The 11,654-nt window shown below is 49.2% G+C and overlaps 4 protein-coding genes across 4 annotated transcripts in view; 1 reads left to right on the plus strand and 3 right to left on the minus strand.

The window, feature by feature from the left end:
- Nucleotides 1-70: 70 nt before the first annotated feature.
- LOC131211243 (myosin-6) lies at nt 71-1,723 on the plus strand. Its single transcript, XM_058204644.1, has one exon. The coding sequence runs from the start codon at nt 71-73 to the stop codon at nt 1,721-1,723; it is 1,653 nt and encodes a 550-aa protein (XP_058060627.1).
- Nucleotides 1,724-3,069: 1,346 nt separating this feature from the next.
- Nucleotides 3,070-4,059, minus strand: LOC131207547 (zinc metalloproteinase nas-4-like). Its single transcript, XM_058200164.1, has 3 exons — nt 3,711-4,059; nt 3,215-3,651; nt 3,070-3,156 (listed from the first exon to the last, which is right to left on the minus strand). The coding sequence occupies exons 1-3, from the start codon at nt 4,057-4,059 to the stop codon at nt 3,070-3,072; spliced, it is 873 nt and encodes a 290-aa protein (XP_058056147.1).
- Nucleotides 4,060-5,201: 1,142 nt separating this feature from the next.
- On the minus strand, nt 5,202-7,365 carry LOC131207548 (hatching enzyme 1.2-like). Its single transcript, XM_058200165.1, has 3 exons — nt 7,005-7,365; nt 6,505-6,941; nt 5,202-5,615 (listed from the first exon to the last, which is right to left on the minus strand). Exons 1-3 carry the CDS (start codon nt 7,363-7,365, stop codon nt 5,202-5,204), a joined length of 1,212 nt encoding a protein of 403 aa, XP_058056148.1.
- A 3,458-nt stretch (nt 7,366-10,823) lies between these two features.
- Nucleotides 10,824-11,654, minus strand: part of LOC131207549 (ETS-like protein pointed) — a 101,571-nt gene continuing 100,740 nt past the window's right edge. The window contains exons 9-10 of the mRNA XM_058200166.1: nt 11,497-11,654; nt 10,824-11,389 (exon numbers count right to left, since the gene is read on the minus strand). Of these exons, the coding sequence (XP_058056149.1) occupies nt 11,326-11,389; nt 11,497-11,654 (222 nt within the window). The 3' untranslated portion in view covers nt 10,824-11,325. The remainder of the gene's footprint in view (nt 11,390-11,496) is intronic.

The following is an 11,654-nucleotide window of genomic DNA, read 5'->3' on the forward strand; positions in this document are numbered from 1 at the left end:
TCGTTGAACGTTCCAAAAACATACCTCTAGTTCCATAAATCTCTCTGAGTCCGAGCAAGAAATTTTGAAAATGGCCAACACGGCTTCCACTAGGCCTCGTTATTTTGGGCCACTGGAAGGTCTCTCGCCGGAGGCACGTGCCGAACAGGAGGGGAGCGAACTACGGGAGGTAGCTCGCTGGAAGCACCGATGCGTCAGGATGGACGCCATCAGACCAGACCGAACCACCACCGAAGCCCAGGACATACGCCGGTTGAGTAAACCGTTGGTACACCTGGAACGTGAACAGGCAGACAAGGCAATCCGCTTCCAGGTGGCCAATGCGTCGGTCTACCGGCGAGAGGCGGCCCGCTCCCGCGATTTGATTCTGCAGCTGCTGGATTCGTCGGACGAGTACGATCGCAAAATTAGGGCAGCCAAAATTGATATCGAAGAGTTACGGTCCCAAATTAGGCGTGCTAACGATGAGCTAGCAAAAGTTCTCAAGGCCTACCCGTCCGATTTCGTGCATGCCGAATCGCTGGACCGTTCGTGCCGGGAACTAGCGGCTCTGGAGAGTCGTCTGCATCATGTGCGCACGCAGGAGGGCAAAACTCACGCCGCGAACCGGAAGCTTCGCGGTGACATCGAGAGTATGCTGGAAGAACGCAAACGGTACCAGCAGCAGTGGCTGAACTACGTACAGCAACTGGACCGAAACCGCAAATTTCTTATCGATATGATCGAACGCGCCACGCTCGCGTTCAACCAGAGTGAGGATCTGTGCCACCGGATCGAATCGCTACAGATGCTGCAAGATCGGGAACATCGGTTGAACGTGAACGAAATGATCGAGACCGAGCGTCACATCGTCGGAACACGTCACGTCAATGAGTTCCTGCGGGTGAAGCAATCCACAAGACTGGTAGCGGAACTGGATCGAGCTGTGGTTCGCAAACGTAATCGCTTCAAGCACGAACACCAGGATCAGATCGTTCGATACGGCACGGTCATTGACGACACGAAAAATTTCCTCCAGCTAGAGAGCATGCGGGAAGTGCTGGAGGAAATCGAGAAGCAGCAGGACCAGTACATGGCGCTGTTCAGGTACAAGAACGAAACGGATGCCAGGATCGCGGAAGCGAGTGAAATGGCCCGCGAGCTGGAACAAAACAACGAGCGTGTGTACGAAACCGAGCGCCGGAAGCGGATTTCCGAGGAGCAGAAGACAACGGTTAAGGAAGAGAGGTTGCAAAGGGCCCAGGAGAAAACTGCTCGGCTGCGCGACGATCTGACTAACGAGGAATCATCGCTAGAGCTGAAACTGGAAGCGGTCGAACAAGCTCTCTCGATGTTGGGATACGATCGGGCCAAGACCGTACAGCTGATGGGTGGAACGAAGAGTTTTGATCGCGCCAAACTCACGGAGGATGCGCTACGAAAAGCTCTGGCAGCTATCGAACGCCGCATGATGGAGCTAGTTGAACTAAGGACCGCTGGCCCACCAATCGAAGAGGATAAGCCCATAAGCACACTGTACGAGCGGCAGCAGTGCGCCGAATGCGCGGAGGGTCAAGACGTCAATCAGCACGACGAGCACATCGTCCTTCCAACAGAGTACGAAAGGATGGTGGCGAACGTACGTGAACGAATGGCCGCGCCGGAGACACAGTACCGCCTGCACACGCTCAGCCAGTGTAAGCTGCCCCGTTCGCGGATGCTTGTCAACAAACGTTACCAGTAGCTGCTCTCAGGTTCTTCGCATTAAATTTCTTGTGGAAACACTTTACATCGTTAGGTTCTGTTTCAGTCGGCTGGTCTTTGCGCAATCTGGACCTAATGTGTACCTTTGAACTACGGCGGTTGACGGTAGCAATGGCTCTATTTCGCGTCGATCGATCTACTTAAACACCTTCTGTTTTAAAAACTCCAATGTAGCCAGGGAGTCGTGTTGAATCTTCTTTCTGACCATATTTCACCAATTCGCTGTTTCCTCAAAACCGATTTTTATCCTGTTTCTTGAAAGTCACCGGAGCATTAGCTATTACTGACCCCCCAGAACGTATTTATCACTGAACGGGATCGGATATTTCTACTGAGATGCGTGTGCCGCAAATACCTTTGCCACTTACAGTTGCTTTTGTTTTACAGTTTTGTAAACAAAAGCGTAATCAAGAACGGAATGGATGAACGACAACTGTATCCACAGTGATCCTCCAGAGGTGTTCAGAATCTGGGAAACAATGTTTCAATCTTTTTCCAATTAATAACATGGAAATTATTTGAGCAGTGTGGATGGTGTGAACAACTGTTGTCGCTCGCCAAATAGCGGGGTGAAGATTCACGCTCATGAGATCCTAAGTGTGTTAGAGACTACAAATAGGATTTACTTGGAATGATTTTTTTAAATTTGGAAGTACGTTGACCTCCTGGATTATAGCTCCTTTCAACGATTATTTTTCGGACACGATCTGCTACCGACCTAGTACAACTACAGCTTGGCCACGCTGGAGTCGGTTAATTATTCCATTTTAATGGATTTTAGCTTTGACAATTACAGACTTTTCATCCAAATTAGGCAGATAGGGCTGCTGCTCTTAGGGCCTGAGAGCAGTCTGCTGTATACACTAAAGCACTATAGTCAGTAGAACGAAGGATGACGGAAGCATTTCTTGGACGACCGTCAACGATTACTGCTTAAATATGATCCGCAGAAGTTTCCGTTTGATAACCGACGTGATGGAGTTACTGGAGCAAATGAACATCTTTAAAAATAGTGGAAAGATCTTGAAAAAGTGTATATGTTGGTCAGGTTTATTGCTGTACCTTTATATTTCGGTGATTTAAAAACATTACGGTGAACATTATGAAACAAAAGACGACAATATATAAATATTTTACTTTGGATGCAAGGTATCCTTCTAGACTTTTCTAGTGTTTCGAGTGGTTTCGGTGGCATGGAAGCACCGGACAAGATGAAGAAAAAAGCAATGGACGAGAACGTACAACTTTTTGCTGCACTTCAAAATCAAGATTCCAGATTCATTTTCACAAACAGCAATCTTAATGTGTTCGCTGAGCTGTGTCCTCCTACTTGCAATTGTACATGAGTTTCAGTTTGGTGAGATCCTTAGCACTGAAACCATCCCGTTGGCCCATGGTGCCGGTGAATGTTTGCTGATTAACGAAATTACCGGTCAGTAGCTTATGTGATAATAGGTTTCCTTGGACTTACCTTAGCCACGATCGTTGGCTTGCCATTCTTGGAGAATGCGGTAGCAGAATAGTGCATGACGCTGCCATAGTCGTATTGAACCCCAAAGTTGTTAGTTGAGCCGGCTTGTGCCTTATCGAAATTGCCAGCCATACCGGATTGGACATTATCGAGCTGTATTGCTACGTAGGTGTCTCGATCCTCGCGGCTCTGTTCGTGCAGAAACCCGACAGCGTGCATCAGCTCATGCATTGCGGTTCCAACCACCGATGTGCACCCGGGCACCTGCAGGTTAACCGTCTGTTTGCCACCGATCCGTCCCACGCTGGACCAACAACCGGTGGTGGCACTTTCGATCGATACGTAGTCCTTCTCGGTGGTCCGAGCCTTGAAACGAATGCACGTTTTGGCGTGGAACTGGTTTATCGCGTCATTGATCAATTTAATCCCCGCAGCATCTGTGTGAAGTACAAATCGTTTATTGGGGTCCTGTTGGGGTCGTCCGCTGCAGACTTACCGAAGCTTCCGGTGATCACGACCGGTACCACTGCGTTGGGCCAGCGGGTGGCTGTGTTCGCCAGCCCGTTACGTCCTTTGGGACGATCCACCAGAATGTCACCCTGCAGGTAGCTGCCCAGTTCTTCCACGTTACCACTGTGGGTAGACGAGTTGAACTTAGCCACCCGGTTACCGGTGGCCTCGTCAGGCCTACCGTACAACGCCGAACCGAGGTGGGACAGGTCGATCACTTGCTCCGTCTCGTCCTGGAGAATCACGTTTCCGGTGCAACGATCGATCGCCTGTTGCCATCCAATCACCACCACCAGATACACTACAAACTGCGACGATAGACGCACCGAAGCCATGGTTCTATTGGTTTTGTCGTGTGGTTCGTAAACTCCTCAATTCTCTTCCCAACCAAGTCCAAATACTGACGGTGCTGTATTCTGGGACGCAAGTTTTATATTTTTGCTAGGTGAACATGGCACCATGTCCCAGACAACTGAATCAACATTGAACCACAAACAATTTATAGATATTGGGAAGGATTTCTTCATACTGCTTCCAAACAAATCCGGAAATGCGTGCTGACAGTGTGGATGGATATCCTGTATGAATAGCTGTTGTTTTTTGCGCGAGCTAATAAAAAGGCTTTGTGTAAATAGTATTTTGTATTTCGCACGATGCACAGTTGGATAATGATTGACGGATTGACGTAGATTGTATGACGACAAATCGGGATTAGTTTAATTTCATTGTGTTTTTAGCTATGTACATTGCGGATCAAAAAACCCGTGTTTACAATCATTTCTCTTTTTTTCCTACAACGTGCCTATACTGCTTTAGGCGGGCCCGACGTTGTTCCACGTATAGTACAGTTCCTTATTATTGTGTAACTTATTGTGGGTTTCTATCTATGTCTATGTCTACATTTGTTCCAATTTTAGAATAGTCTTCAACATATTCTTCGTTACAAATACGGCCCGGTCCGTTCTTCTAAGAATAAAAAAAAATTCTTCATTGCGACTCCCATCTCAACTATTGGCTGTAAAAGGTGTCCACGGAGAGGCCTCTTGAGTTAAAGGCAGCTAAAAGCCAGAAGTCACATGGCGAAGGAGACTGCGGTGAGTGCGGAACGATATGAGCCGAGTTTCCGTTGAAATGATCTCGAAATGATCACGAAAATGTTATGCAAGATCACGCCCGCACCCGTGGTAGTGTCGACCTGCCATCGTGGATCCTGCAAAAATACCACACCCAAAAGTAATGTTTATTCGTAAACCCCGATAATGTGGATCGGTAAACATAAGGAACCTTAGTTTGGGAAGCTATAGTTTTCTACATTTTTTCCTTCAATTAAAAAAAAGTGGCAAGTAGGTAATAAGTAGCTCGAATTATGCAATACTTTTATTTTATTCCAACATCATGTGTAGCTTTCGTAACGCAAACGACCAACATGACTTGTTTTTTAATCAATGCGCCAGTCAACAGTAACTTTCTTGTAGAATCACTGTACAGTGTTAGATTCGGCTTTCTCCGAAGGCTCTCCGACCTCGTCGTAAGGACCGTATCCGAAAGGCCCGTAACCAAAAGGAATCATCCCGTTGGGTCGATAAGGTCCAAACGGGTGAGCGTTGGGCCCGTAAGGATAGTATGGTCCCGCACCAGGTTGCGGATAGTACGGTACCCCACCGCCAGTGGCTGATCCCGCCGGGTAGCCCGTTCCTGGATATCCTTGACCTCCGTTGGACGGTAGCAGCCCAAATGAAGGCGGTCTGGGTATCAGTTGTCCACCATCGCCACCACCACCACTGCCACCACCGGTTCCGGCCTTCTGACAGTTGTACATCCGACTGATCTTCTCCATGTCGCTCCATGAGAATCCGTCCCGTTGGCCCATTTTGGTGTCACCGAGTGGTTCCTGAAAGATGGCAGTGAAAAGCAGCGAAACGGCAACGGAACGTTTGAATGCAGTTCTAGTTCAGTTTTATTTTATGTTTTTGTAAAAAGAGATTAAAAAAAACATTGAGCGTAAATAGATTAATTTGTTCGCTATGGGCTCATTGGAGGTAGTTGGGTGGTTGACAGTGTCCTGCAGGCGCATCCTAGCGGCGTGCGTTATCAGTAGAGGTCGTGGCCGTTGTGGTCGAATTGGAATCCTCATCACCGAAAAGACCTCCGATCAGGTTCACGATGGAGCCGGCCACCTGTGCGCCCGGTCGAGAAGGTCTCTGCGGACGAATCGGACGCTGGGGTTTCGACGAACCGCCTGCAGACGATGACGTGGAGGACGAAGACGGTGACGAAGACGTAGACCCCGAGCATTTGTACATGGCGCGCACCTTACTTAGATCACTGGCGGAGAAACCACTGCGTTGGCCCATCTTATTACCACCGGAACGCTAGAAAATGGTTAATCCAGTTGCGGTGAGATGCCAAGTGTTGGATGATCGTGGTCGGAGATGGAAGAATGACAACGAGACAACTCTTTGCTTCACTCAACGATTCGCCATGCTTTATTTCCACAAACAGGCAAAGATCGTAGACACCGTTCCTTTGGACACCCAGAAACCCGATTAACGCCGTCGCCGGTGACTTCCCGTGTTTGGGTTGATGAATGGTTGGTTAGATGGATAGTGGCTGGTGTGACGAGGTATGTCTCGTTACTTGCATTTGTACATGAGGTTAATCTTGGTGAGATCTTTACTACTGAAAGCCGCTCGTTGGCCTATGGTGCCGGTAAATGTTTGCTGATGAACGAAACTACCGGTCAGTAGGTTGTGTGGGATAAATGGGTTCACGCGACTTACCTTGGCCACGATCGTGGGTTTGCCGTTCGAGGAAAATGCATTCTCCGAATAGTGCATGATGCTACCGTAGTCGTACTGGACGCCAAAACTGTTGGTTGAACCGGTCTGCGCCTTATCGAAATTGCTAGCCGTACCGGCTTTAATGTTTTCATGCCGGATTGTCACATAGCCATCGCGATCTTCACGATTCTGTTCGTGCAGAAACCCGACGGCGTGCGTTAACTCGTGTATCGCGGTTCCAACGAGCGATGTGCACCCGGGGATCTGCAGGTTAACCGTCTGTTTGCCACCGATCCGCCCCACACTGGACCAGCAACCACTGGAGGAGCTTTCGATCGATATGTAGTCCTTTTCGGCCATCCGTGGCTTGAAACGGATGCACGTTTTGGCGTGGAACTGCTTCATGGCCTCCTCGATCAGCTGCATTCCTTTGGCATCTGTGAAGGTATCATCGGGCGTTTAGTCGGGGGTCGCTCTCGCCTCGTGCGCCGTGGACTTACCGAAGTTTCCGGATATCACAAACGGTACCACTCCGTTGGGCCAACGGGTAGACGTGCTCGCCAGACCGTTACGTCCTTCGGGACGATCGATCAGAATGTCGCCCTCGAGGTAGCTGCCCAGTTCTTCGACGTTACCACCGTCGGTCGCTGGATTGAACTCGGCCACCCGCTTGCCGACGGCTTCGTCCGGCAAACCGTACAACTCCGGACCGAGATGCGACAGATCGATCACTGGCTCCGTCTCGTCCAAGCTGTTGTCGTTCAGGATCACGTTACCGGCGCAACGATCGATCGCCTGTTGCCATCCGAACACCACCACCAGATACACTGCAAACCGCAACGATAGACGCACCGCTACCATGGCTCTAATTCCTTTGCGTTGTTGGCCACGTGGAATGTACAGTTTTCTGATTCGAGAACCCACCGAGAGCGATGATACCTAGAACGTACTGCACGCGAAGTCGCACACTGATTAAACGGTTCGGGCCACGGGTCCCTTTTTATATGCCTACCGAACGTTCCTGCCGCTCCGAGCCGCTCCGGGCAAGGCCAACCGTCCAAGTACCGGGGTTTGGCTTGCTCCGCGGCCTTACAGTGGCGTCGGCACACCAGCGGACGCTACTCCACGGCAGACGCACCACCCTCGGGTATGAATCAAATTTGCGTTAAAAGTGTCCACCCTCCAGAGCCTCCGACCCCGCCACGCGCCACGGAGTCAAGTTCTGAAGCGCGGTGTTTGTTTTTCCGTGACCGATAAGAACCCGGTGACGGTGGTGGTTCTACCAGCGCCGGCGAAGAACATGGCAGACCCTCTCCTGCGGTGCGGCGGTTCTATCGAAAAGCGATTCTTGCCCCCCTCGGTCTTTGAGCCACCGTCCTATGCGCGAATGAGTGATTGCCATTTTGGCGCGAACCGGCGGCACTCGTCGGAACTCTGCGACCTTGCTCTTGATTGGCGACGCCGGAAACCGCCCGGAACATATAGATCGCCGAAAGGATGGCGGGTGGGTTATGTTGAGATGAGCACAATGCCCGACCACTGTTCACTCCGTTGGGTCAAGGCTCGCGGGCTCATACGCCAAACGGATTGCGGGGCGCAGGAAGAAATTATTCATCACCGACTGCTGCCAGCAGTCACAGTAACTTTGACCTCATTATTTTATTACTATTTGAGTGTAAAGCATGAGCCACCAGCCACACAGAGGGTAATCGGCTTTATCGGGGAGGACCACCGTGCGCGAATTCACGTTTTTCATTTTTTGGCCATTCCTTTAAGAGGCGAACCGCAACGGAACCGGTTTCCGAATTAGGTGAGCAATGTCACAGGGTTTGCTCCCCATCCGGCTTGCCACGGTGATAACTCCGTACTTCCGTACTTTCGTGCGGATTAGAATTTCCACTGGTCGGGCAATTAATATTTTTGGCCAATTAGTTTACGATGGGAACTGCTGCCGATGCTTTTGAGTGTCACCTACACGTTCGGCTTGCCTTTCTATCAGCGCGCAATATCGGTGTGAGTGATGTAAATTGAATTAATTAGACCGATGAGTAACCGGGGGGGCCGAGAAACGCGCTGCGACGGAAGGAACCGGTTTTTGGGGGTTGCAGCAGGATGGGTCCGTGCCCACACTGGAGAAGAAACGGCCCCTTGCGAACCCCACGTGAAGGACACACGGAGAAGAATTAGATTGTACTGCTTTCCGTAGGCCCCCCTGCCGAAGCCATACTTTCCTGTCTTGATGCCTGTAAAAATTGCCTACAGAGCGACGAGTTGTATTCCATTTTGTTTTTATTCACGTTTTTTATCATCGTTCTCCACACTTTAATTCACGGCTTGTGTGGGATTGGCGTAAAGTTCTAAGTTCTGTGTTCTGGTTTTCGCTTGTAATGCGTTTCTGCGTTCACGACGAACGACGTTACAACGTTCCAAAGTTCCGCATTAAACCTACATCCTGATCGGCTGTCGAAATGTTACACCTACCGGCTGGTGGCATGTCGCCCCCGTTCACTCGTTTTCCCTTAACAACTTCGTTTAGTCGCTCGCTTTTTTCCCGTTTTTGGTTCAAGACCTCTGCCTCTTGCACTCTCCTTCTCTCTGTATGGTAATTAGAAAAGATCTATCTTTGAGTTCGGAACGCGAAGCTATCATCTAGGGAGTTTCCGAAGGAGTGTGTGGAACCGGTTGCTAGCCTTGTACGGAAAAAACGAAGAGTTGCTTAAGCTACACGACGGTACAATAGTACTGTTTTAATAATGTGTGTTGTAATAGTTTTGTTCTCGTTACTCCTAAATCTTAACTCCTAGAACAACACTCGCTCGATCGACGGCGTGTCCCTGCGCCACCACGCACAAGCACATCTATACGACACTCTACCAAAATATCTCATAGGGCTCCTCTCCGTCGTGTACTGTCCACCAAAAACAAAACGAGCGCACAACACACAAACCAACCGACACACCAAAGGATGGCCTTCTAAACCAACAACGACGCGTTGGGTTCAAGGAAAGAATTTGAAATGCATTTTTCGAAATCTCTACCACAGAGCACCGGGGGGTTTGAGAGCGCGCTCGGTTAAATTGTTGTACATAAATAATAGAAAAGAAGCAACAAAACAAACAAACGAGGAGGATGTGCGTTCTTAGGGCAAAACAAAAGGGGCTGCCAAGTTTGGCCAACACGACGGATGAGGGTGGTGTCGATTTGTACGAATTCCTCCATTTTTTGTGAAAGCAAATCAATAGGTTCCACGCATTTTAAATGCGTTTGATAAAAGAAAAATTTTAAAGAGCATAAAAAGAAGGACGAGCGCGTGGTCGGCTTGAGGAGCTAGCTAGGATATTGGCGAATACTATTCCCCTCATCGTAGGAGCCTATATATCATCGTGTATGCGGTTATTGCGACTTGTCGTTTGTGCGTAACAATAAAATAAAATTATGAAATAGTAATAGAGCAAAAAATACATAGAGTTGGAGACTTATCACAAAGCTTCAAGAATTGTTTTAACTAACACGTATATTTATATATATATATTCATATAGTATAAAAAACCACTTAACTAGCGCTCTACCTTTTCTCTGTGTTACTTTCACACACGCGTTTGCTGACGACGGTCCGACATCTAGGATTAATTTGTTCTTCCTGCGCGCGCGACCCTATCCGCAGTTCCGCCCGCCAGAGGGAGCCGGAAAGGTATTGCTTGTGAAACTGCACATCGGACACGCCTTCATAACCCCCTCTGTCGCAACTTGCGTTTGCGTTGTTTAGTTGATTTAGTGTTTGGTTTTCACATCACCTCATCTCCGAAAAGGTAACCATCACAAATGCAACATTCAATTTCAGTGCCTACTTTGCTTGCCGCACCATTGCCGAAGAGCCACACACGTTCCGTTCAGCTACGGGGCCCCTCACCGTATGTGCGCCGCCTCCTGTGTTCCGGTACCCTCTACTGTACCGTTTTTGATCGATTAAGTAGATGTTTCTAAGTTTTGCTGCTTCATATTAGTTCGTTTGCTTTTTTCCACCTTTTCGCGCGAGTTTGCTGTTTGTTTATTTTTACATGTATCTGATTTATCTCTTGCCCACGCTAACCGTCCTCTGAATGGTGAAAGAGCACCGCGCGGCACCAGGGATTTGGAAGCTTGGTTTTAGTTCACTTTCCGCTTCTTCCTTATTCATTGTAACCCCCTCTAGTACTCGAGGATTGTTGGATCTATGATACACTTCTTCCGATACACCACACCACACGCGACCAACCGAACCACCGAGGTGTAGGTTAGAGGTTTTAATAGGGATTTATAAGGAATTCCGTAGGAGTCCAACGAGGGTTCGTCCAAAAGCAAGTATCGGGGGTTCGAGGGGAACTCAATAAGGAACGGAGCGTATCAGTGTCTCTGCTGAGGACTACTACTTCGTGTCTCTGTTGGCCTCGGTATTTGTGAGTTTCGCGCGCTTGGTTTTTGGTGGGAAATCTATGTTTTTCTCATTGCTTTCGCGCCTCCGAGCGAGACCCGCCACTATACATCTCTAAAGCTCCGCTAGAGCGCCATCCTCATCACCTGTGGTTTTGCACCTTGAACGAAACATCGCCGCCATCCTCCTTTCGCTTTCTAATCATATTACACGAGCTAAAACACGACATCTTTAAGACATCTCATGCCAGAAGAGTGAAGGATAACTAACTAACGCGCGCCGCCGGCCCCCTCTCGGTGCGGCCGTAGATCGTGTGGAAGAAAGGGAGCGGAGTCGTCGGTCGGAATACTCCTCTCTTCTGTGGTCCGGGTCTCGGTTTGTGGCCTCGTTCACCCCACCACTCCGCATCACTACTCATCGTCCTTTTTGTCCGGTTTGAGATCAACCATTTCGTGCACCTGTTTGGCGGAGTACCTGAATTTCGCAACGACCACCGGAAAGAGGAATAATAGATATGATTATAGATTGACAGCGCACCACGTCGTGGAGCTCACGCCTCGGAAAGGGGGCCTCCGACTTACCCTAACAGGGTCTGAAGATCACATACGAAGCGATACACGTAGCGCTTGCCGGCCGTCTTGTGGATGATGTTCTTATCGTAGTAGTACCGCAGACCGCGACTCAGCTTTTCGTAGTTCATTTTTGGTTTGTTCTTGCGGACGCCCCACCGACGAGCGAC

The sequence above is a fragment of the Anopheles bellator genome, chromosome 2, assembly GCF_943735745.2.
Source record: "Anopheles bellator chromosome 2, idAnoBellAS_SP24_06.2, whole genome shotgun sequence".
In the NCBI taxonomy this organism is placed as follows: domain Eukaryota; kingdom Metazoa; phylum Arthropoda; class Insecta; order Diptera; family Culicidae; genus Anopheles; species Anopheles bellator.

What these genes read in the sequence shown, in the direction of transcription:
- LOC131207547 (XM_058200164.1), bottom strand. Translation starts at nt 4,059, where the DNA reads ATGGCTTCGGTGCGTCTATCGTCGCAGTTTGTAGTGTATCTGGTGGTG. An exon ending in CGTGATCACCGGAAGCTTCG is followed by an intron (nt 3,652 to 3,710) that starts GTAAGTCTGCAG and finishes TACTTCACACAG; the next exon opens with ATGCTGCGGGGATTAAATTG. An exon ending in AGCCAACGATCGTGGCTAAG is followed by an intron (nt 3,157 to 3,214) that starts GTAAGTCCAAGG and finishes TTCGTTAATCAG; the next exon opens with CAAACATTCACCGGCACCAT.
- LOC131207548 (XM_058200165.1), bottom strand. Translation starts at nt 7,365, where the DNA reads ATGGTAGCGGTGCGTCTATCGTTGCGGTTTGCAGTGTATCTGGTGGTG. An exon ending in TGTGATATCCGGAAACTTCG is followed by an intron (nt 6,942 to 7,004) that starts GTAAGTCCACGG and finishes ATACCTTCACAG; the next exon opens with ATGCCAAAGGAATGCAGCTG. An exon ending in AACCCACGATCGTGGCCAAG is followed by an intron (nt 5,616 to 6,504) that starts GTAAGTCGCGTG and finishes GCCATCTTTCAG; the next exon opens with GAACCACTCGGTGACACCAA.
- LOC131211243 (XM_058204644.1), top strand. Translation starts at nt 71, where the DNA reads ATGGCCAACACGGCTTCCACTAGGCCTCGTTATTTTGGGCCACTGGAA.